Here is a 27,129-nt window from a genome sequence, read left to right on the forward strand (position 1 = left end):
CATTGTTAACTTTTTCATGGGCCATGGGATCTATACTTCCCGTATACTTCTTCTTAAATACTTCTTCGGGAAGTTCATATCACACTATAATAGTTTTTGGTTGTCATTATATGACTGGGATCACTTGTTGCCACCTGAAGATTGTGAATTTTTTGGGGGAGGGGGGTAAGATAACTCCACCCCAAAAAATTATTGAAGTCCAATATATTTATAGGAGAGTGTGATAATGAATTTTATGTATTCGACAGGAAAAAGCATTTATTGATGTTGTAATTCAGAGTGTGAAAAATGGTAAATATACATAACTATTTTGTTTGGTTATGACAATCAGAATGTTTTTAAAGGAATCTATTAGGCATGACGAGTTTGTGTGAGTGTTTGAGATAAAGTCATGAAGTTGTTGAATTGAGACTTCTTCGTTTATTCCGGCATGATACTGACACAAACCGCAAACAACAAAAAAGTAATTGGTGACCAAGAGCATGATTAAAAGGACTCGACTGGAAAGTGATGTTGACTCATACACAAAATTCTGATATGGCGGGAAATTTTGAAATGCAAGTCGGCGAGGTCAGTATCAAAATTCCTCCGTTTTGGGTGGACAAGCTGGAAATTCAGTTTTACAAAGTTAAAGCGTAGTTCCAAATAAATGGTATTTCAAAAGAAGACAGTGAATTCAACTATCTTGTAGCGCAACAGAAACCCATGTGTGTGAATAACATCTGGGACATCATCAGACAAAAAAATCAGGGTTAAAAAAAAATTTTAAAAATTAATTTTTTTTATTCAAATCTGATTTTTTTTATTAAAATTGACTGCTTATTAATTAAAACAAATCTTGTTTCTTATTAAGAATGCATATTTGTTCACTCAATCTCTCAAATTTAATTAATCATTAATGAATAAACAAACAATGAACAAACTACAAACAAGAAATATGAACACCAAAAATCTTTGTTTATGTAACATGAAAGGTCGTTGAGCCTGAATTAACTTTATAGATTAACATTTTTCTTGTAGAATGCTTTTATTCATGAGCCCCCTCCCCTTCAAAGTAAGTGTTTGGTGGTGACTCAGTATCACATGTAGAGACTTTCTCAATTCGCTGAATGTACAACCTGAATGTCATTCAGCATGAACTAAATGAAGAAAATTCTACTGATAAGATTGTTTTTTCCCTATTGATGGATGCATTTATTATAATGTGTTTACAACTTGCATGATTTGTTGTTTAATAATTTACACATTTTCATTCCTTCACAGATTTAATGAATTTTGTTAAAAAATAAACTCCTAGATTTTTCCACTTTTTGTATTAAAATTTCAAGTCCAATGGCATTGATGTTGGCACAACATCTATTATTTTAAATCAGCAATTTTGGCATAGAATTCAAGTCTTAAACAAAAAATAATTTCTCTCTCGATTTTTTTTTTATCAGGGGAACTTTAGCACCCCATTGTAATGTACTGTGAATACTTGATGCAGTTTTATCTGCATTTAGCTTCCTATATTTTTTACAATATTTTTCCATACACAAAATCTTGAGACTGAACAGCTATCTTTCTGCACCGTATCTAGGGATTAGGTTCAAGTCTATATTCACCACACATCTTCTATATTTCTTTTAATCAAGACCTTTATATCGCATTTTAATAACATGCATATCATACTAGGTTACTTTTACTTCATTATCATTGAAGTTAAATAAAGAAAAAATTGAATTTAAATTTTGTGATTTAAATCAATTTTTAAAAAAAATCAAGGTTATTTAAATCAGCGTACCCTGCAAAAAACCCAACAAATATTTGGAAGCCAAGAAAAGACTGCTTGGCATGCTTCAAGGAAAGTTAAAATAAGATGATCAAGAAGCTTATCACAGGACTGGAACTGGTAGACATGGGGGGAAAATCTGCTACAATTTCCGACTTCTGCTACAATTTCGACAATTTGCCCTCATTTGCTACATTCTGCTACAAAAATGCAGAAAATTCTTGAATTCTTCGCCATCTTGCACCAAAAACAAAATTCTCTTAAGAAACTTTGAAGTTGTGTCACAATAGAAGCTGACTTTTTGATGACGTCATTTGTCCTCCCTGCAATTTTATTTCCTGATGCTGCAAATGGAATTAGCTTGAAGACCCCCTCCCCAGGATTTGGCACCTAGGCTTCCAACAACATATGAAATTGAGTCAAACTATGCGAATTGCCGTTCATCCATAGAACAAAAAAAAAAAAAACCCTTCAATTGCTGTTTCCAGCTATTTTTTTTCAAAAAAAAATCGACTCCAATTTATTTTAACAAAAAATTCAATCTGAGTACATCTGTTTTCACTCCCTATTTTTGACTGATTTGTGATTGTTCCATGTATTTTATTTTTTAGCATCTTAAACAGATTTTCAGTCTCTCGTTTTGCTTCCAAGTTTTCTATTATTCATTTTCTTCTATTTTTTCCCTTGATATGTCATTTCCCTTTTACTCTATTCACCAGCATATTTAGTGTTCAATGGAAAATGGTTTCCAGCTGTGCATTAATTAAAATTACCTTGTTTAGACCATGGTCGTGGTTAGTTTGAAAAGGGTATTTGATGTAAGATTTCAGCAAAGCTTATTTAGGCAAACAAGCAGAGGTCAACAAAAATTCACAAAACTTTCCTTTAGGTATGTAGTAGACATTCTGATAATGAAAATACAGTAACAAGCTAGCATCCCTCGCAGCTGCAGTGAATATTTTTGTCACATTATCATATTCTGCATACCAAGGCTAATTGTATTGGGGTCTACAGTTTATCGCCGATTCCAGAGGACGATGATCGCCCCATCCAAGATCTGAATACTATGAGAAACATTGGTCTGCATCATAAAATACGAGATGATCTAGCAAACCTATGAAGTAAGTACTCTGGACCTGTCCTCTTTTTTTAATGGCCATCACACATAGGCTACAGTGCTTTGAGATAGAGCAGTTGTATCGACAGCTAGGGGCTTCCACATCTGGGAATGTGTGTGGTTTGCCTAGGTCATTATTTTATATAGACACTCGGGTCACAATTTTTCATGGGTCCCTTTATTAAAAAAAAGAATATAATATTCCCAGTGCAATCATGTGAAGAAGCAGGGAAGGCTTGAAACAAAATTCTCACCGGTGCAAGACATAATTTTGGTGCCTCTCTGGTACCATGAGTAATATGGCGAGAGACAACATAGGTAGTTTAGTCATTAAAGCTCTTATCCTCATTATTCACTTACTTCATCAACTTACACATATCTACTGTATATTATCCGAGTTGTGTTCCAGCTAGATGAAATAAATCAGAAGTTACAATGGTTTCTGCAAATTTTCCATCCAATACAGGCATATATTGAAATTTGCAGAAAAAAATTTCATTTTCATTCTCCTTTTTGATTTGGAAGATAGATGGCACCATTTTTTTGAACCCATAACAAAAATGCAACAGTTAAATTAATTATCTTTTCATTCCTTTGTGTGAAACCAACTACGACCATGGTCTAGACCAGTGATTCCCAGCCTGGGCATTAGCGCCCCTGGGGGACGATGGAATGTTACAGGGGGCAGTAGAAGCTATGGGTATAACTTAGGATCCTATGGGTTAGATTGCATTGGGGGGACCATAGTTTCCCAACTTTTTTTGTCCCATTGCCCCCTTCTTCAGGAATTTTTTTCTCCTATCGCCACCAACACAATCTAGCCCATAGGATCCTATGTTATACTAATAGTTTCTACCGCCCCCTGGAACATTCCATCACCTGTGTTGGGAATCACTGGTCTAGAGAAAGTAATTTTAATTAATGCTCATCTGGAAACCATTTTCCATTGAACACTAAATATGCTGGTGAATGGCTTAAAAGGAAATGGAATATCAAGAGAATAATTAGCAAACTTGGAAGTAAAACGAGAGACTGAAAATCTGTTGAAGATGCTAGAAAATAAAATACATGGAGCAATCACAAATCAGTTAAAATAGGGAGTGAAAACAGATGTACTCGGATTGAATTTTTTGTGAAAATGGAATCATTCTATCAAATTTCTAATAGTTTAATCATTATTCTATAATTTTTATTTCTATAGTTTAAATCACAAAAATAATTTAATTCCATAGTTTAAATTAAAAATGATTTTGTCCATAGTTTTTAATCACTCTATTAAATTTCTGAGAATTTCGAATAAATATTCTAAGAATGACCCAGGAAAAGAAGTCATCTCAAAGTATGTTGAATCAAACAAGAGCGAACTCAAAAAGAAACACTTATTTTAAATATGAAATGGGTAAATTATGGGTAAAAGAAGCGAGATCAAACATTAAAAATGCTTGAAACTGAAGAGAACAGAAGCACCACTTTTAGACTTGCATCAGCAGCAAAAACAAAGAAATCACTTTTCTAATGAGTGTTTCGAGCCTTGTCTTTAGTGATTTTTTTAAACTAGTGATTATCAAGTCTACAAGCTATATCTAAAAACACTCATTTTCAAATTAGTTTTGAAATCTGAAATACCATATGTGAAAATGTCTATCTTAAAAGCCTCTCATTTGTTGATATTGTAGAGAATGTAAAAATATAAATATATCAAGAAGTGCCGTAATTTTTTTGATTTAGAAATTAAAAAAAAACTTTCTTCTGGAGGAGTAGATTATTTATTATACTATTTATTACACTATTTCTTCTCTCTGTATTTTTCGCCTTGGGGTGGGGGGAAACCCCCTTCTGAGCTGAGATGACACTTTTTTTTAAGTGAAAAGTAATCCTGTGTATAGGTTAGGTTTTTCACTCCCAGACCACGTAGTCGGGAATGCGGGTTAGTTAATAATAATCATAACAGTACTGACGGGGAATTACCCACCTCTCACTTGGATGGCTTCTTGATTGACACTAAATCACCGGGCAAATTGAAATGTGTGCTAATAAATGCCAGGAGCTTGGGTAATAAGAAAAACTTTTTAGAAACTATGATAGTTGTGGAGGGTCTGGATCTTATAGCCATTACAGAATCTTGTGCAAACGATGGGGATGAATCTTTCTTATACATCTTAGGATACGATACTTTTTTGAGAAATAGATCTGATAGGAAATGAGGTGGAGTGTTGATATACGTGAAATCCTGTTTGAAGGCTAGAGAGTGTAACGTGCAGAGAAGTGATATTGAAACCATATGGGTGGAACTTGAGAACAAAAGACGTCATAAACTTATTGTTGGGGTTTGTTACAATCCTCCGAATAGGGATCAAAACTACATCGCCAAATTGCATGATGAAATTTCCTACATGTGTAAGCGTAAGAGGGTTCTCATACTAGGGGATTTCAATTACCCAGGTATTGATTGGGAGAACCTTTCATCTAGAGATCAGTATGAAAGAGACTTTCTTAAGTTGGTGCTCGAAAATTTTTTGTATCAGCATGTATCAGAAGCCACTAGGGGTACTGCTATTTTGGATTTAGTTCTTAATAGTTCTGAGGATCTTGTTGAACATGTTTCGGTGGGGGAAGAGTTTTCTTCTAGTGACCATTGTATAGTCAGATTTCACTGAACTTTTCTTCGGGTAAAGTTGATAACAAAAGACTGGTTCCTTGTTTTCGAAGAACTAACTTTGATGTTTTGAGAGGACGGTTAGCGGAAGTTTTCAAAGACCGGTTGGAATCAGTAGGGGTGGTAAGTCAATGGGAAGAATTTAGTTCGAAGCTGTCCTCTGTTATGCACGACATCATACCCTTTGTTCGAAAAAAGCATGTTTGTACATCACACCCTCTATGGTTCATGGATAGCGTGCGGAACCTTTATCTTGAAAAGAAAAGAGCATTCAGAGAGTATAAAAGTGGACAAGGTGACCTATCATTGTTTACTGATAAAAGAAGAGTGTTGAAGAAAGTGATAAGGGATAGTAAAAAGGAAGTTGAATCTAGGCTGGCAGATAACATTGGCTCTGACCCAAAATCATTTTTTCGATACATCAATAATGGATGTAAGGGGACAGTTGGCCCCCTCTCGATAGGAGGGTCTAGGTTAGAGAGCAATGTATATGTGTAGTGCCGCGGTTCTCAACCTTTTTTGACTCATGGAGCCCTATCCAGTATATAATTTTTATGGCAGAGCCCTTTTTTGTACATAATTTTTATGGCAGAGAGAACCTGTAGGCCTCTTTCATTTATTTATCTATCAAATTTACTAATTTTTATTTTCCTTGAGTCGCCGCAGAGCCCCCACTGGTTGAGAACCCCTGGTGTAGTGCTTTCAATGACTTTTTCGCGTAGGTTTTCGAAGGAGATAATGATATTCAATATATGGATGTTGCATGGAGTAATAAAATCCTCAACTATATTCAAGTGGAAGACGTGGAGGTTGCAACGTATGTCTCTATCTGCCAATGAACACAACAGTTTCGAACAACTATTTATTTCTATTATTACAAATTAAAACACATTAGTTAAGACATCAATTCAAGGGCAAACCCTTCACTAGTAGGAAAATCGCAAAGTATACTTATGGTGAAACGACTAGGGCGGAAGTGACACTCAGCTATGGTCTTCAAGAAACGATGCTCGACCACAGATGTCAGTAGAGTCACACATAGAGCTCGGCGACGAACCCAAGGCGTCGACGAGGCGGCAGAATCGGATCATGGACGTCGACAGAACCACACTTGGTCTTCACCGATCAAGCAGTAGAAGTCAGATGACAGATATCGTGACGAACCCAGGGCGTTGATGAGGCGATATTAGATCACGAACACCGGTAGAACCACACAAGGAATTCAGCGATCAAGTGGTGGAATCCAGTTAACGGATATCTCGACGAACCCAGGGCGTTGACGAAGAGGCGTCATTAGATCGCTGGGATATATTTCCCTAATCGGGTTTCCTGCCAACTTGGCAAAATCTCTGTAACAAGTTTGGTGAGTTTCATATTACCCATAAAATCAATTTCAATTCATTAGTTCTCATTTAATTGTAAAATCGACTTTTTCTTCATATTCGTGACATCACAAGATGCTATGACGTCACATAGAGCTGTTCTAACACAGCTGCCACATATAAGCAAGTATCACACATTAGCGAGAAAAAAATTTCGCCAAGTTGGCACGAAACCCGATTATGGAAATATAGCCCCTAAAACAGTTCATGACACGTCGGCACTGAAAACGTCCGTAAGTAACAAAAGTTTTTTTAGTCGACAGAAAATAATTATAAACATAAAGTATATGATAGACATAACACAAACTCAATAATAAAACATAACACATGCACTACCATTACATAAGGGGTAAAGGTCAGGCGAGCGCCAACAAGGCCATGTTACAAGGTCTTGTTGGTTGTGCCTACATCTGCTGTGAGGAGACATCTTTCAAACTTCCTGACACATTCTCAATTTATTTGGTGGAACTGTACGCTATCGTTCAGGCTCTCCGTCATATACGGCTCAAATGCCACCGACGATGCATCATCTATAGTGACTCTCTCGGCTCATTGCAGTTACTGTTCCTCTGAGTTTCATACTCATCCATTCATTCATGCTATTTGTCATGAATTACATTACCTCATCCATCACGGTACCACAGTAAAATTTTACTGGGTACCATGTCGGAATACCGGGCAATGAGAAAGCAGACACTGCAGCTCGAACAACAACTAATATTGACTTGTTGCCTTTTGGTACCTGCCAATGGCCACTTCTCAATCCTCCGAGAAGTGCTGCATTGCCACTGGCAGGATCATTGGAACAATCAAATTAATAATAAATTACATGCCCTCAAGCCCACACTTGGTCATTGGCATTCGAGCTGCAGCACTAACCGAAAGGAAGAAGTCTTGCTCGCCCGGTTGCCTATAAGACACAGTCGCCTCATGCAATCTTATCTTTTATTAAGAGAGAGTCAACCAGAGTGCCCACATTGTCGAAATCCATTGACCATTGCTCATGCTTTTACTTGTTCACATCATTGTCATTACTTTACGACCGCTTTTGGTCATAATCATCTTTCACTTCTTGACATTTTAAATGCCCATCGCAATGCATCTCAGATTTCTAAATTCATCAAAGCCATTGGTTTATATCACAAATTATAGTTTTTACAATCTATGTCATTGTTTTACGTTTCATGTATACTTTTACCCTTTAGCATGACAAGAACAAGCCTTGTATTAATTTTATATGGACATTTGTTTTGACGCAGCTTGACCTAGATGGTCCTTGTGCAAAAACAATCAAAATCCAATCCAACAACGATTATTAGAAACTGCTGAAACGTGTTCTTCAAAACATGTAGGGCAGAAAAAAGTGTAACACTCGTGAACGTTTTGAGAAAAGGCAAGATAGTTATCAGCAATCCAGAAAAAAAAACATTGCATGGGATAAAAAAATTCTTTCTAGAATTCGATCGAAACCTCAGCTCTGGATTCCATTGGGAAAGATTTGCCATATGACCATTATAGCATGTTGGAAATTCATTCAGAGTTGCGAGAAGCAGATCTTATTTTGCATTTGGAATTACGAAGAGAGTTGGCAATGAACCTTCTACTGAAGGAGGGGTTAATTATTCACCCAGGTCCATTTTGTCAACAGTGGCGTAGCCGGGGGAGCGATTGCTTCCCCCAATCGAAATTTTGCCTACATTGGCATAATGACTTTGGATCTTTAAAAAAACTTGAAAAATATTGACTTTCATTTTCTACCTTCATTGACTAAAATGATGAGTAAGGGGAAAAAATCTACATTTATATTTGCACCTCTTGCAGTTTCACAGTGATTAGTACAAACCCAATCTTTAAAAGAAGTAAAAAAAGAAAGTGGAGGTTTTTCATTACCATTTTTGACAATTGCTTTCAAGCTCTTTATCTGGAAGCATGTTCAGATCAACCTCTGTTTCCCCACCTTTATTAAAGGACAGAATCTTGCCTGCTTCTAGCTGTAACTTTTTTCTCTTGCTATTGGTCGTTCTCGGTATAGCTTCTAGAAATACCTTTCATGGGTATGAGGATATGCTGTTCACAAAATGCTCATTCTTCTATTCTGAAGGGCCACCAAGAGCATTGACTAAGGTGCCTTTTGAAGAAATTAGGCACAGGAACCTATGAAGTAATGGCTAGGATTCAAGCTCCAAGAAGTATTGCATTTTGTTTGGGCGCCTTAGGTAGTTTGAGCTGATATTTTCGAAAAACCTTTGTCAGTGGTGCCCCTGACAAAGATTGGAGGCGCACCAGGGTGTCGCGGTGCACAGTTTGAGAACCCCCTGGCCTAATGTAAAAAAACAAACTACAAAGAACTGAATGAGCATGCATCATTACACCAACACACTGAGACGTCCCTCAAAAAATGGTGGCGATGAGCTAGGAGCACACACACTTTGAGAACCCGTTGAATATTTCTGAAATAATATAAATGCACTATATATACTCATTGCTTTTTAAAGCAGAATTCCGGGCATTATTTGTTTCTTTATTTCCCACAACAACACATAGGTGGTCTACGCAGAGTCATCTTATGAGCATCAAAGGGACTTTTCTAAGGCCCTCTACCTGTTCAGAAATTCCTGCCTAACAGTTCACTTTCGAAAACGTTAACTGGATCTCATCTTCATGAAGTCCCTTTTGCATTTGAGGCGCCCATGTATTATGAGGAAAGTTTAAAAGTAACTGAAGATACATACATATAGTATCTCAGAAAAACAGAAAGTGTCCACAAAAACCTTTGGGCACTGTTGAACATACCAAAGGTTTTTCAAAGAGATTCTTTGTTAAACTGCTCTGGGGAGCCGCGGGTAAGCATTGATTAAAGTAACAGGGCAGCACGGATGGAAAAGTTTGAGAACCCCTGCACTAGTCTGTACCATTCATCACTCATATATTTTCATTCTTCTCTGATTTGTTATAAAACACATCGCATGAATTTATTTCACTAGAAATAAATATACATATACTATGCACAATGCCTTTTTAAGGTTTTCAACTTCAAGCAGAGAACTCCCCTTTAAATAGTATCTCCAAAGGAAGCCAGAAGCCCAAGTTGTCGCCTGACGTCAATAAAAACGTTTTTTGGAAGTCATAAAATGTCTCAAACATGACGTGATAAAATGGTCATTATGACCATTTTGCAAACGTCAAAAATAACGAAAAAAAAAGACCATTTGCAAATAGTTCGACTTTCAGAAGGTAGATGGCACTATTTGAAGAGACGGGAGGAAAAAAAGTATGATTTTCAGGCGCAGGTCGGATTCAAACCCAGTTCATTCGAGGATTGTCCCTATGTATCTCACGCCATGCCTCTACCGATCGCGCTATCATAGCGGTAACCACCGGGTGTTATTTAATGAAGACTTTAAAAGTATTGATTAGTTATATTACAATTACCGTTTAATTTATTGCTGAGTTTAGCCGATGGCAGTTATTTTTTCGTTTTCTTTTATTTTTTTATCCTTGAAAAATATAGTAATATAATTATAAATATAATTATTTGCGTTATTTATAGTTATCGAAAAAAAAAAGATTTTAAAAAAATTCATTTTTTTAGTTCAACGTACACGTCAAAGAATTTGTTGCATCTTTTTCAATTGTTGACAGATTCACAGACCCTCTGATCTTCCGTAAAAAACATGATATGGCTGCAATTATAATTTATATAACGTGTTGATAAATTTATATGAACAATTACTCATTGAAAAATTTTGCATTTCCACTCAAAACAAAATCGCAATTAAAAGTACTTCATTTATCTTGTGACAACCAGTAGCGAATACGCCTAGGGTAATTTTTAAACACCCTCTGAAGGTTCATTGACAAACATTTCGGATAATTTTGATATTTTCATCCGGAACAGAATTTTTCAGTTGGAAAGAAATTCGTGATTTTTATGACGCAAAATCATTTACGCCATCAAAAATCACGTCATTTAATGACCTTCATGGCTAATAAGGTCATGAAATGACCTGATATTTCATTAAGGTCATCAAGAGTCACGTTGTTTCCTGACCTTTACTGTTCGTGGTCATTAAATGACTTTTAAATGACGTGATTTTTTTTTGACTGACGTCATTCAGAGAAAATTACCAAATTTTCACGTCATATTTGACGTCAGGCGACTACTTGGGAGATAATAAAACAAAAAATATTTCAATCAATTCATACACCTGCCACTTTCACTTTGATTCGGAAAATGAGCAGTGGCATTACAAACATGCCTCAGATATATTTAAATAGATTACTGACACATACAGACAATTTCTCGCGCACACTAATTCATTAGAAGAAGTGGTTACTAAACCTTTTTGGATTCAGGCCACCCTCTGCTTGTGCATCTGCAGTCTAATGGTATGTGATAACCACTGCAATCGTATGGGCATCATGATGGATTCATCCTGGTGTGAACCCCACTAGTGGCACATTGGCGGTTGACTGAAGCGAGTCTTTTTTTCCAATTTCTAGGTGCGATTGCTAACCGATCTTTCGTTCAAAAAGCCTTCCCGCAGAGACCAAGAAGGCTGTCACCGTGGAATTTTCATAACACGAAACTTCAGGGATCTGCCAGTTTTACTTCTAATATGGAAGACAGATGGCAAAACTTCTCAAACTGAAACCATGCTTAACTATGACGTCATATATACATTATGGTCACGCATAATATAAGAAAGAACTTTCCGGCGTGCATTAATTTTTTAGAAATTCCATAAGAGAAATGTCTTCGAAGTACATGCAAAATTGAGTAGAAGTAGTGTACATGTGATACGTGCTTAAGATAAGAGATACATGATAAAAGCGATTAAATGGAAGCATGAATATTTCTCTGTACTTTCATATCTTGGAATAATTTTAGAGAGAGAGAAAATATATATTTTTCCCTTTTTATTTTATTCTATCAATTTTTTATTTTTTAATCTAAATAAGAGAAATTTCAATTTTCAAATTTAAAATTTTTTTTCAAACTACCTTTTAGGGTGACTTCCCAGTTGTTTTTGGTGTTTGCATTTGTATAAGTACACAAAACATAAAATGGAGTTTACATTTTTAAAAATTAATTAAAAATAAAAATATATTAATCAATTGAAAGGTAATTAATTTAATTTGAAAAATAACATCAACTGAAAACAAAATAAATTTGGTTTTTTTAAATTGGGGAATTTAAAGTTCTTTCCACTAATGCACAATTTTAAGTTTGCACCTAAAGCACGAACAAAAAATGGCACCTTTTACAATTTCACTCCCCCATGGACCAAAACCTGGCTATGCCACTGGTTGTCAACTGAAAAAAGGTGCCAGGTCATCTGATAGCCATTATATTGGGTCTGCAATGCAAGGACTGGGTGCGGTTTGCCAAAAAACCCTAAATGCTATCAATGTGACAAACGGGTCCATCAAATATGCTTTCCTTCTTTTATCACGGACATTATAAAAACTAAATTCTCTGCACACATTTTTATGTTAAAAAATCAGTATATATTTGTAGTAGAAAATTTGAATTTGTAGTAGAAAATAGAAAATTTGAATTTGTAGTAGAAAATAGAAAATTTCGTGTGATAACCGTACAGAATAAAAAATTGTGAGAATATAGGTGATACTAGTTTCTCCGCTTTTACCTCTCCCCAAGTGCCAATGTTCCATTTATGGAGCATCGTGGAAAACAAAGAAAAATTTTTTTCTCTCAATTTCAAAGTTGATCTATGTATAGGCATGCAAAAGGACCTCAAATTCCCAATTTCAAAACAATAAGTGATTTTGTTCATAGTTCAGCCTTTAAATGGTTAAGTAAGTAAAACTTATGGGAAAAAAAACATTGATGCCCATTGGATTTAAGTTGCTTTGAGTTATTTTTAAAATTTAACTTCATTCTTTTTACCATCTAGAACGCAAATAAGTAATTTTTTTCTTTAGAATCATTCTGCTATAAAAAATTTTTATGCATGTTGAAAACGGAAATTCTGTTATAATGAAACTTTGTTATAGCAAAGTGATTTCTTTTGTGTCTTGGAGTTCATTATAATGGGATTCTACTGTATTTTTTATAGTATTTTGTGTCGAATATGAAAAAGCTGTATTACAAACTGAATCAAGGATACTATGTCACATTTCAAAGCGTTTCATGTTCGACTGTGAAAGGGATTAATACTTTATATAACTAGAATCATTATTTATGATTTTTCTTATTTTGTTAATGTCGCATATAGACAACACTTTTGTTTTTTTTGTATTGCTAATGTTGTGCTTACAGGCAACATCCCATATTTTTTTTAAATATTGGCAATAAGTTTTCATTTTATGATGGCATTCAGTGTGATATCCTTAGAAAAATGTTTTGCAAATTTCAATGCTTGCCAATTAAAGGGTTAAACAATCACCTGTATGAAAAGACAATATTTAGAGGAATAAGGAGATGCTCTTTTTTAGAAGAATTTTTACAGTATTAGCATGAGCACAAACAGAGGGAATCAAGACCATAACAAACTTCGCACAATGAACAAAATATATTAAAAAATGCTCATAGTAGATTAGTCAACTCTCTTCTATGCAAATTTGCCACCACCCAACCATGTAATTTTATGGGCTACATGTTTCATATAAAATTATGAATACCAATGTTTTTAACTTCATAAGAGTCCACAATTTATGCTTTGTTAAAATGATCAATATCCATCAGAGTGCTGTGGTTGATATACTCTAATTAGTAAAAAGCTTTGCAGCACTTTCTTCACACATGGCACACACATAACACTAAGTTGCTGAGGGCATACAGATGACCACTGATCACCTAGAGCAGCGGTTCTCAACCTCTTTTGACTCGTGGAGCCCTTTTAAGTAAAAAAATTCTATGGCGGAGCCCCCGTAGGCCAATTTTTCTTATTCATCAAAAAGTTACTGATTTATTTTTGCTATTTAAAAATATTTATAATTATTTTTTTAATTTTACTGTTTTTTTTAATTTTCCTCGGGGGCCGTGGAGCCCCTGGAGAGTGCGCAAGGAGCCCCAAGGGCTCCGCGGAGCACCGGTTGAGAACCGCTGACCTAGAGAGATCATCTTAGGATGGTTTGTGCTCTTTCCCAAAGGGATGAACGGTCTGGGAGTTGCTGAGTACAGTAGGTACGGCTTATACAGGGTGTTCTATTAATGCTCATAGGGTTGTTAGTAAGCATCAAGGGGAACAAAAATTGCAATGGAACATGATGCCACAAACCACGTTGAAAGGGTGAAAATTGCAAAAACTACATGCAGGTTTCGACATCATGCTGGAACGACAAAAAGTACAATAACTACAAAAAAAATGTATTGAAAAAAAATATATTATATTAATAAAAAATCTAATTAAAATTTATTTGATTCATTATTACAAGAGTTATTGGAAGTGGTGGCCGCTGACATCATTGCACAGTTTACAATGACATAAAAATGATTCTCGAAGGCGCTGCTCAAAGATACCAGGTATGCTTTTTATGTCTGCAGCAGCGACGACAATCTGCACTATGAGATCCCCCAGTGACATAAGCGATGCTGCTTATGTCAGATATGGTGAGCGAACGCATTCAGCAATCAACTGCATCCACCTTTCGTCTCCTCTGGACTCGGATCCTGCATGCATTTTTTGCAATTTTCACCCTCTCAATGTGGTTTGCGACACCATGTTCCATTGCAATTTTTGTTCCTCTTGATGCCTACTAACAACCCTCTGAGTTTGTTGGTCCATTAACAGAACACCCTGTATTTAAGTCATTTGTATAAATTCATTTTCTAATATTTGAAGTTTATTCAATTCAAGATGATGAAAGTAATGGTTTTGAAACTTTTTTGTAGTTTTTGTTTAATTTTTTATTTGGATTGCTGCAATTCTAATTTGTAATATTCATTTTTTTTTATAAGTTTTTATTGATATAAATTATATGTAAATTTTCAGCCCTGATTCTCGTTTTCAAGATTATTGTAGAGATGAATTATTTCCTGAAGAGCCTAAAAAGTCTATACTAAAACGTGATAGTATATCTTTTGAAGAAGGGAAAGAAGTGAGTTTGTTGCTGATTACTTAGTAATTGTGTATTTTTAGATTATTTGGCCATAGTTAATTTTTTTTAAGGAAGTAGATTGTTGGTGTAATTATAGGTTTGTGAAGAAAGTACTATATTTTTTACACCGTGCCCTTATGTTTTTAAAAACAATTTTTAAGGCACTTCCTCTGATGTAGGGCCTAAAATAATTTTTTAAAAATCAGTCTTCAATTGACCATAAACATTATCTTAAAATATTCAAATATCAACTAATTAAATTGCATTGAAACTGTTCAGTAATGGATCTTAGAATCTATCAACAATTCTTAATATCTGTTTGTAGAATATGAAAAATACTAATTACGCTAAAGTTAAAATTTTTTCTGGAGAAATTGGTATCTCACCCTAGTGCTGCACATATGTTGAATAACCTTAATTTTTTGTGTGTTTTTTCTCTTATACTGCAATAAGCCAGATAAGAAATATAGTACCATGAACATGGGCTACTGGAACATGGTCCTGGGATGTTGGTTTGTCTCAAAATGAAAAAATGATGTGCGCCACACAAGCTGGTTGCTTCAGGTTTGCATAGTAGCCAACAATTCCATGTCCCATTTAATGTCTCTAAAACCCAGTGCATGCGGTTTTATGTTGAACCACGAATTATAAATTTTGCAGACATTGTCACTGACTCATATACTCATTCAATCACTAACTCTATTAAATTTCTTGGAATCAACTTGCAACATATAAGTTAAACAACTATTATACATAACATTTGCGCCATCTCAGAAAAATATCTGGACTATTATATCGTAACAAAAATTATATGAACAAAAAAGTTTTTTCAGTGCTTTATCATTCACATGTTCAATCTCACATTAATTATTGTATATCTGTGTGGAGTAATCCTAATTACAGTTGCTTTGATTGTTTTCACAGAATCCAGTGCCAATTCATGAAACTCCATTCAGAAATCTCATAATGCCTAATCTCATAACATAATCACGATCTTGTAACCAAAATAATCACCCTAACACAAATGAAACTAATCTTCTGGTCATGAATAGCCTTTATGCCTTGAAGTTATGTATAATAATGTTTCAATGAATTAAAATGAACAGATATCATGACATCATATGCAACAGCTCTCAACATAACTATGCCACAAGGAATTGTAACATACTCATCCCACTCCAAATCAAAACCGAATATATGAAATGCAGTCTAAATTTTGTTGGTCCAGTGATGTGGAACAAACTCCTCAGCGGTCTCAGAAATCTTAGCTTTTCAATTTTCAGGAAATATTTAAAAACATGGTTACTCAATAGAAACACTTTTACAAATTAATATAGATATCGCAAAACATGTTCAATATCTATTTTGGATTTTATAATATTTTCTTTGCTTTTTTTTTCCTTGTTTGGAATGAAGTGCTATATAATTCTGGAAATTGAGAAAAAAATCCAGCCTTTCTCTCTTTTGGTTAAATTTATTTGTAATATTTTAAGACCTCTTAATCCTGGAGTTCATTGTTGCCAAATGTGGCAATGGGAACCAGTCAGGGCATACAATTTTCCTTTTTTCCCTCTGCCAGCTCAATAACACTCACAGAACAATAATCATGATCAAGTTTCTTTTTTGTTCATTAGCATTGGTTTATGTGAATTGCCCGCTTGCTTCCATAAATCTGACTTTTTTGTCTTTGCCTAATTAATTTTTGAAGTTCAAGTTCCTCATCTTGGAGCTACATAGGTGACATCTGCTTGTAATTGATGATAAGAGGTGAAGAAATAGCATCAATCTCTCTTCTTGCCAGGGTGTTAGCAACAATGTTTTCAGAACCAGTGACATATCTACTGTCAGTGGAGAATTGTTACACAAAGTCTAGGTACCTTATTTGTCTTTGTGAACACTTATCTAGCTTCTGGTGGAAGGAAAAGAACAAAGGTTTTTTGATCAGTGTAGATGGGGATTTCTGGCCTTCAAGTATGTGCCTGGATCTAGAGACACTGGTGTAGATTTCTAACAACTCTGTCTGAATGGAACTTGTGATGATACCAACATATGTCAAATGCTCTCGTGGGACTTTTCTTTTGGAAATGGGTCTGGCTCCAACCCAGAGAATGACTGCTGGCTTGTCTCAAATATACAACTTCTTGTCACAGTTGTTGTATTTCCCCATCAGCTCTGAATTGAAGGAAACAGCGCTTGCTTGAGAAATCAGGGGTTTTGTAACCTCTTTGATTTCAATCGGCATTGACTCCATGATCTGATCCACAACTTCATTTTCTTTCTGTGGCGTGAGAGGTTTTACAGAGGCTAGAACCAACATAACATTAGGCAGAAGCTTCTGTAGGAAGAGTTCCAAGAGAAGCAAGTCAGCAATGCTCCGATTTGCTGCCTGATGCTGTATGATTTAGAGAAGTTTGGTTGGTTTCCGGTCACCCAACTGTTCACCAGAGTGTAGATGTGTGATTTTTCTTGTGTTTTAAATTTGCCACATCATTTGATGATGAATGCTTTCAATTTTTTATGTGATTGTCTTTTCTCCACAGCATGATGAAATTGTGTATCATGGTGGCTATTTCTGGAGGCAGGTGAGAAATGCAGTGGTTGTACCTGGTTTTCGATTCTGTTATCAGCTTGAGTGCTGCTAGTTTGAAGGTGGCTTTGCACATTGCAAACATCAAGGTGGGATCCAATGCAATAAAAATCTGTCTATTCTGTCTATATCGCAGATGCTTGTCATGCCGAAAGGGGTAAACGATACCATAAGACCACAAGGCAAATGAGAAACGATGGAAAAATAGTTCACATACCTAAAATGGCTACTTCTATGTCACCCTTGTTCTGATGATGGGTGATGGGCTTCAAGGAATGATGATTATTCATGTTCAATAAAATGTACTAAAATTTATTAAAATAAACTTATTTACAAAACATAATTTGAAGACTGCTTCTTGCTTATTGCTATTGCAGTGGTGGAGAGCAGTTGCCAAATATCAGCAGTTAGGCGACATATGTTACTCTGGTTTTATCCTCTCACAGTGTGGAGACTCTTGTCTCTTCAATTTTCTGTCGCTGATTTTCACTTAAAAGAGCTGCATCTATAACATCTTTCTCATCTTCAAATTCAAATATATCTTTGTCAGGGAAGTTAAAATCTGTGTCTCAAATATAAGACTCATCATATCTGAGACAGTATTATATTCATCCTTTCCTTGTGTTTATTCATTCACTTTTTTTGCCCTTGCTTTCCTGTGACAATCAGATAGATAAAGTTAAGGGGGTTAATTGAGAGGGAGAAACACTTCTGCCAGCTTCCCCATTTATAATTTTTTTTGGCCTACTTTTTTATTCTTGGGTTCGAATTGGTGTTCTTTGAGGAAGTCCAAAAAGTGATTCAGCAATGGCAGTTTCTGGAGTGAAACCACTTTTTTGTGAATCTTGATAATTTACAACTTTTGAAGCCAAAATAAGTTAATTTTGCTGAGCACTTGAACGCTAGATTTTTTTATTAAGTAGAGTACTTTAATAATTAACCTTGTCATTAAACTTGAAAAACAAATTGTGTTGTTAGTTCAGTTCACTTTTGGAAATGAATTTAGAACTTTTGATTTGGGAAATATTTTTCCAATAATGTGAAGGTAGGCAGATATAGACTTGAAAGGCTGTGGAAGCACAATGATGAAAGCTTGGGAGGGGGGCATGATGATGATAACAATTCATATATATGAATATACATTATATCAGTTGGCTCCACCATTGATGCTGTGCCTCTATGCCTCCCACCACTGTATCTCCATTTCCCCCCACATGGGCATGTTGAGACTTGTTTATCAGCTTTCCCTTCAACTGCATACTTTCAAGCACAGAAAAATAGAACATTGTTCAATTCAGTAGCGTACTCTTCAATAAAATTGCTTATTTCAAATACATGTGCTAAAAATTTGCTTATTGGTAGCATAAGTTCAAAAGTAGCATGCTTTCATGTTACTTAGTAGCAAATGTATCATGGGCCTAATGAACCATTCCTCAAAGTCCTTGGAAAAGGAGGGCTACTTTTAATTTACAAATTGTACAACTGTTTTGATTTATACACCATGAATGATTAAAACAAATGCCCAGGTCCTGTGCCTGCATACTTAATGCTGGTACACACTTAATGCTTTCCTAGTCATGTACACTGTGAAGAGCTTATGATATGATCAAAATGTTTCAGTCCTCATTTCGTTCTACATTTCAATTTCCCTGGGGGTGAACAATCCCACTTTCCTTATATAATGCCCGTTCAGTGGTTGTCGTTAAGGAACATTCCAAGGAAAATTCCTTAAGCTGCACTCTCCCCTTTGCTTTGAACATTGTCCTTATGATCACATGACTGGTTGCGGAGGAAAATACTTGTCTTTTGGTTCATTCATTTGGCTAGACAAGTTTATTAGAAATGTTAAATTACAATTTTTTCTGAAAGATAATTTTAATTTCTCATGGCATATTACCAGTTAGAGGTTAATACAGCAGCTGTGTCATACTCATTCATGGGGGGGGGGGGGAATATTGAATTATTTTCCAAGTCTATGAATTTATTGTTCAGGTTTTAATGTTAATGGTACTTGGATTTTCTTACTTGGGAAAATGCATTGCGATTTCATTTATGTATCCATCCATCAAGTCTTCATATGTTGGAACGGTAGCTATTTTCCCCCTTATATACATATTTTACATATACCATTCATGCTATATATTTTGATATTACTAGAGCCATGTCATTCTGCACCATATCTTGCAATAAAATTTTAATTTTTCTTCAATACTCCAATCATTTCATTAATTTTTTTGACAACATAACAAGCTATCAACTGCAGTGGATCCTGCTTATGTTTTTCAAAAAAACTGTCATGAGCAACTTTGTAAGCAGAAAAACACTGCGAACAGGAAATCTCGATGAGAAAAGGTAAAAGTTGCGACCATGAAAATTAGTCATTCTAAATGGGAATGTTATAAGTGGGATCCAATTTTTTATACATATGGTATAACGTTACATTTGCACATAAAAAAACCTTATTCTAACTGTTAATCTAACTGTTTCATAATTTCAGCTGCATCTAATAAAAAAAATTATAGCTCTAGATAAATCAAAATCAACATTTTATTCCATCAAGCTGTTTAAAACAGTGTTCTATGTAACTAATTCTAGATTTATTGTAGTAGAAAAATAATTGAACATTTGTAAATATTTTTCTAATTACAATCACAAAGGAAACAAACTCATTTACTGCTTATGATCATGGATAAATTTTGTTAGATAAATGTGTGTACAGTATTAAGTATTTCATACACATATGTGATTGCAACTGTGTATGAATATACATATAAGTGCTGGTTAAAAAAAGAAAAATGGAGTTGTTGCTCAAAACAATTTCTAGTTTTACACTGGTAGGCCATAACTTGTGTCATTGCAATCAACGTTTTTACCTGAAATGAAAGGGGGGAAGGGTAAATTAAAAATGTTTTGAGTATTGAACTTTGTATACATCATAAAAAGTTCCAAAGATAAAAATGAAAAAGATTCAACATACCTGAGAAATCTATGGCTAAATTCATCAGTACACTCCATGAGCACCAATTTCTATGTCTTCAATAGTGATGTAATGTTTCCATTTTGTTACTCTCTCACTTAAATAAATGGTGAAGAACCTAATAAGCATTTCAAATAATATATAACAAAGTACCAAAATATATAAATAATAGTTATAAACATATTTTAATGTATGCATTGTGATAGAATAAAGTTACATGTTAGTTGTCAACTAAAACAATTTGCCAACAAACTGCTAGTGCTATTAAACCACATATGAACGTGATAAAATTTTTCTGAGGAATTTCTAATTGACATTTCTTAGAAAGTGTTATGCACATACATAAGTTTTTGTGTTCCTAGGAAATTTGTTCTAGCCCCAAAGCTGAATGTGCCGAAATGTGCAACGTACGTCGCAAAACAACCAGTGCTGTTGCAGAACAATCTGGAAGAATTTTAAGAAAAGTGTAGAAAAACGCTATTATGTATATGCAAATTTTTGTCTCAGAACATTTTCAGCCAGCTGAAGTCTCGTTGCAGAACATCGCAAAACATTCTGCTTTGGGGTATTCTAGTATCTGAGGTATGCATGTTTCATGTTTGACGTACTATCATCTATTTTCCATACTGAAAGTTAAGATGGCAGGTGCTTGAATTTTTGTGCTCTCTGAGTACCGTATTATCAGGACTGGCAGAAATTTTGCCTTCACCAAGGGGTGAGGGGGTGCTCAAAGTGAGGGGGACCCTTGAAGGTCACCCCCTTATGAAGAAAAGAAGAGAGAGAAGGAGGCGAAAGGAAAAAAAAGGCAGTCAGAGTTTTGGCTGGTGAAGAGAGAGGAGGCAAACAGCAAACTCCAAGAAAGAGAGATGGGCGGAATGCTCGGTCCGCATCTTGGCATTTTTCAATGTGCACAATATGCGTGATATATACATACGTATGTAATATAAAAATTTCAATATTATTTAATCCAGAATAAAATGTCCAGTGAAAATTAACTAGTTTCGTCTCAATTATACTATGGCACCGAAGAGACAGACTGACACGCTAACCGACATTGGTGCTCAGCGGTGCTATCGATAGATCTAATGCGAATCCTGAAAGAATCCTATATGGACACAAAATAAATGGTCTTTCTGGACTGTAGAACAGGAAATGGACAATCCGTGCTGACTGAGGTTTTGCTACCTTAAAGGTGATGGTGAACTATCATGCACAACTTTTATGATCTTCGAAGCTGCCGTGTGAACTTTATCGTCAAACTTGACGTTAATCCATTAATGAGTTCTATCCGAGGATATCCTGGAGATCGGGAAGGAGCATTCCGGCCTTGCGCATGCAGTAACGGTAAGTGACAATTGCTTCACTTAACGCGATCGCGGGGAATGACGAATTTCCACATTACAGTTTCGTTTCATATTATTACTATTTTTTCTTTGATGTTTGCATACATATGTGTGTATATATATATTTCTTTTTTGACGTAACCCTTGCTAACTCTGCATTATGGCGTTCTTATCAAAGTGCCGGAAGTGCGATCTAGTAATGCTGGCTGAAGAGCTAGGGATCGTGGTCTCGCCGGAGGTTAAGGTCCTCGAGTTAAGAAATTTCATATTAGAATGTGAAGCATTTGAGAAGGAGTCGGCCCAAGTTGTAATGAGAATTATAGAAGGTGACAGGAAGGCGAGGGAAGAAGAGCAGCGGTTTAGGTTAAACCTGGAAAAGGAAGAAAGAATAGAAATGGAAAAAATTAGACTGGAAATAGAAACCAGATCAAACAGTAGCCCTACCCCAGGACAGAACCCGACGGAGAGGTCCGTGGAGGAGATGGTCAGGACAATACGGGTCCTGACGGTTAAGGTACCACTCCAGGCAGAGGGGTGGAGTTATTTTTTTCGAGCCTGGAAAGGGCATTCGCGAATGAAAATATTACCGAAGGGTACCAAGCCAAGATCCTCATAAATTTGTCGGGGGAAAGGGCAGCCAAACTGTTGGCACTCATGGAGGAAGACCAGTGTGGGTGATTACGAAGAGCTAAAAAAAGATTGTTCTTAGGGAGTACAAACCATCTCCTCAGGTGTGCCTTAAAAATTTCAGAGAGGCAAGGAGAAATCCAGAGGAGACTTTTGTGCAATACTCCACCAGAGTGACCTCCATGTGGGACTACTATATGAAGCTTAGAGGCGTATCCGATTTCGATGATCTCAAATAACTCATAGTGTCCGACAAGGTAATAGAAGGTCTAGACAACGAGACCGTCATACATATTGGCCTTAAACAAGGAGACAATTGGCTTCCACCGAGAGATTTAGGAAAAGAATGTGATGTGTTCTATTCGGCGAAGGGGAAATCGTATGCATGGAGGAGAGAGGGCAATGGAAATCTTCAGGTAACAGACTCGAAGATTAAAGCCAGGCATAGCCAAATGGAACTGAGTGGGAGGCAGGAAAACCCGGAAAAAGGTTTTAAAAAATTATAATGTTTTGTTTGTGGATCTAGATCCCATCTCAAGCGGAATTATCCCAGGGCAGGGAAAGAAAAACGGAATTTGCCAGAGGAGGGGGAAACACTACAGGAACGGGTGGGTCCGTAGTGGGCGCAAGGGTAGATCCATTGAACAGGGCCTCCAGGAATCCAACAAAGGGGCTATGCGAGCTGCAAAGAGTCACAATCAGCGTGAATGGAAAGGCAGCGTTGGCCCTCATCGACTCAGGGACCAAAATTACGGTGATAAGGAAAGACCTTGTATCTGATGTGGAGGTAGAGGGGGGGAAACCTCTATTTTTTTTAAAGGAATTTTTGGTCCAGCTGTAAAATGCCCATTAGTTCATGTTCTCTTATCGGTTCACATGGGTGGCAGCATCAATATCCACCAGGAAATTCTCTGTGCTGTAGGGGAAGGGCATGCTTAGGAAGTTTTATTGCCCCCAGATGTTTAAACCACATTGAAGGGCAAGGTACCACCCTTTTATGAGATTAAATCTTCCTTATATGACAAAGGAGTGAAGTCTGTCTTCAAGGGAGAAGGCGACATCCAACAACTAGAAGTAGAATACGTGGCGGCACCCACAGAAGTGAGTGGAAAAGGGAGATTTGAGTCATCAGCGAGTGATGAAGGGGAAGGGCGGGATCTGAGAAAACCCCCCAAGGAAATGAGGATGCGAAAGAGAACAGCAAGAAATCTGAGAAAATGGGAATTTCTATTGTTGTCCGATTCCTGAAAGAACAAGAAGGCTGTAAACCGCTGGAGGATGCCTGGGGCAAAGAAAGGGAAAGATGACTACTAAATTGCAGAGGGTTTTTTTTTGTTTCACAAAGAACGAGTGTGGGAGGAAGTGCTAGGACAGCTGGTCTTCCCAGAATGTCGTAGGAATGAAGTTATGGAGCTTGCCCACTGTTCGGTGTTTTGGGGACACATGGGAGTCCGAAAGACCTTGGAAAGAATACAATACTCTTTCTTTTGGGAGGGATTGAGGATGAATGTTCAAAGGTTTTGCCAATCATGTGAGAATTGCTATCTAAGGAGACCACTGAAGGTGAAGGAAAGAGCGCCCATTGTCCCGATAACGAGACCCGAATTACCGTTCCAGATTGTAAATATAGATGTTATTGGACCCATCGATCCTCCCAGCTCAAGGGGTCACAAGTATATCTTAACTCTTGTAGACCAGCACACCAGGTGGGCCGAGGCGGTCCCACTCACCAGCTTAAATACCAAAGTCACATGCGAAGTGCTATTGAGTATATTCTCCCGCACTGGCATCCCGAACGTGATAGCCTCAGACAATGGAACTAATTTTAATGCTAAATTGACTATATGACTATAGAGTTTGAGACACGCATAGGATCTTGTCCTCCGTTCTCAATGCTGGTGTATGTCCAGAGAGTCCAATGGTTTAGTTGAACGCTTTAATTCGACATTGAAGAAAATTCTCCATCATGTGATAAGGGAGGAAGGCAGGGGTTGGCATCTGCAAAATCCATGTGTGTTGTGGGCGTATAGAGAGATACCCAACACCACCACGGGGGTATCGCCATTTCGACTGATGTATGGGTGACAACCTCAGGGTCCACTATCAATATTGAAGACATCCTGGACAGGCAAACAGAGTGCTGTGCAGTTAGATTCCACCCCATTACATGCATATTTGCATAATTTAAGAGAACGGTTAAAAAAGGCTGCAGAGCAGGCCAAATTGACAGCCCTGACCGAGCAAGAAAGACTGCCCATCATTATAATCTTAGGTCACCTGTAAGAATTTTTGAGGTTGGGGATAAGGTAGTCATTCTGATCCCAGATTCAGCCAATAAACTGTATGCGAGGTGGCAAGGTCCGGGAACGACTGTGGAAAAGAAAAATATACATTCATTTATCATAGAAAGGCTGGATGGCTCTAGAAAACACATTCATCAGAACAAAATACGCAAATATGTGGCACAGGTAAAGGCTGTCAACGTTATATTCGAAGGGGAGGAAGAATTTGGAGAAGTTGAGACTTTTCCAGAACAAGGTAAGGTAATGAATTTGTAAGGGCGGTAAACGGGCTAGTGATCCCAGATTTGACCACAAACCAGGCTGAACGATTGAAAAACGTAATCTTACAACATAAATTGCTTTTCACTCATCCCGTTCAACCTGCAAACGTAGGAGGAGCACACAAGAACTGATCCCAGAAGTCGAACGCCGTAGGCCTCATAGCTACAGTGTACCAGTTGCGTATCGCCAGGGAGTGGACCGGCAAGTGAGGGAGTTGTTGGACTTGGACTTGATTGAGCCATCAGATTCGGAAGTCACCCATCCCATAGTCTGTGTAGCTAAAAAGGATGCTACTATGCGGATGTGCGTAGATTTTAGGGCGCTCAATGCCGTCACCAAAGTTCCAGCGTTCCCGATGAAGGAGATCCCAGATCTAATTTTTGAAGCGGGGACGGCTCATTGGTTGACCAGCCTGGATCTCCTGAAAGGATACTGGCAGATTAGGATGGAGGAAAAGAGCAGGCCACTGACAGCATTCACCACCCATAGTGGAGTATACCAATGGAAAACCATGCCGTTTGGTCTGTCCAGGGTGTCGGTCCCATTCCAGAGAGAGATGAACTGGGTATTGGGGGAGCACAGTGGCTATGCCCAGGCTTACATGGATGACGTGGTTGTTTCGCTAGAACTTTTGAAGAGCATTTGGAGCACTTAATGCAGGTTCTTGATAAGTTAGAAGAACTAGGATTTTCAGTAAGAATTGACAAATGCGCTTTCGCAGCAAAGAACATCAAGTATCTCGGTCATACCATAGGAGGGGGGAGTCACGCTCCAGAGGACGGGAAGATTGAAGCCATAAGAAAGCTTAAGAGACCCAACAGAAAAAAGGAGGTGAGGTCTGTCTTGGGGCTGATGGGGTTTTATCGATCCTATATCCCAAATTATGCTGCCATTTCAGCTCAATTAACAGAGCTAACGAAAAAGAAATGCCCTACAAAAGTTCACTGGGGATACCGAAGAAGCGGCCTTCCAAAAGCTCAAAAGTATGTTGTGTGAAGTAACAGCTTTAGCCACCCCTAATTTCAAGTTACCTTTTCAAATTCATTGTGACGCTTCAGATTTGGCCGTAGGTGCTTGTTTAACCCAGGTAGATGCCAACGGCAACTATAGGCACATTGCCTTTGCCAGCCAGAAACTTTCACAGATGCAAAGGAACTGGTCAAGCATCGAAAGGGAGGCTTGGGCTGTACTCTTCGGGTTGAACAAATTTGACAAATGGGTTTTCGGTAGCCACTGATATCTGATAAGTCCCAAGCTGACTAGATGGACTCTTGCGTTCCAGCGGTATAATTACTACATTGCACACCGACCCGGCATGCAACACCGCAATGCCGATGCTTTGTCTCGATTGTGAGAAGGCGTGGCATATTGCACGCTATTGGATCTGATGTGTATACATTTTCCATTGTTCATGCACATTCTTTGAATTTTTATTTAATGGTGGTATATTATACATATGTGATTTTTTTTTTTTTTTTTTAAAGTTAGAAATGTGTTGTATTTTATTAGCATTGCGCACATATTTTGCATTTTTACCTTGTACATATGTGGAATTTGGTAGTAACCCTGGCAGATTGCTGATTTAATGATTTTTTATTTTTGTAATGAAGCAATTGTCACTACGTGAAATGAAAATTATCACTTTGACAGGAGGAACAGACCAATTTCTGCCATGTGATTTGTGTGAGTGAAATCAGCTTAGAAAAAGCTAATTTCATGCTAGGTTGGGGCATGTCAGGACTGGCAGAAATTTTGCCTTCACCAAGGGGTGAGGGGGACCCTTGAAGGTCATCCCGTTATGAAGAAAAGAAGAGAGAGAAGGAGGCGAACAGCAAACTCCAAGAAAGAGAGAAGGGCGGAATGCTCGGTCCGCATCTTGGCAGTTTTCAATGTGGACAATATGCGTGATATATACATACGTATGTAATATAAAAATTTCCATATTATTTAATCCAGAATAAAATGTCCAGTGAAAATTAACTAGTTTCGTCTCGATTATACTATGGCACAAAGAGACAGACGGACACGCTAACTGACACCT

At 37.0% G+C, this 27,129-nt stretch overlaps 1 protein-coding gene across 7 annotated transcripts in view; it reads left to right on the plus strand.

Moving 5' to 3' along the window:
• Positions 1-27,129, plus strand: part of LOC149074142 (uncharacterized) — a 326,315-nt gene that overhangs the window by 202,617 nt on the left and 96,569 nt on the right. For all 7 annotated transcript variants that reach the window (XM_089246470.1, XM_089246474.1, XM_089246473.1 and 4 more), the window contains one exon: positions 14,885-14,990. In XM_089246470.1, the coding sequence (XP_089102596.1) occupies positions 14,885-14,990 (106 nt within the window). The remainder of the gene's footprint in view (positions 1-14,884; positions 14,991-27,129) is intronic.

Source organism: Pholcus phalangioides, unplaced genomic scaffold (assembly GCF_987345545.1).
Source record: "Pholcus phalangioides strain wild (caught in Gottingen) unplaced genomic scaffold, Ppha-v1.0 ptg000017l_1, whole genome shotgun sequence".
Taxonomy (NCBI): Eukaryota; Metazoa; Arthropoda; class Arachnida; order Araneae; family Pholcidae; genus Pholcus; species Pholcus phalangioides.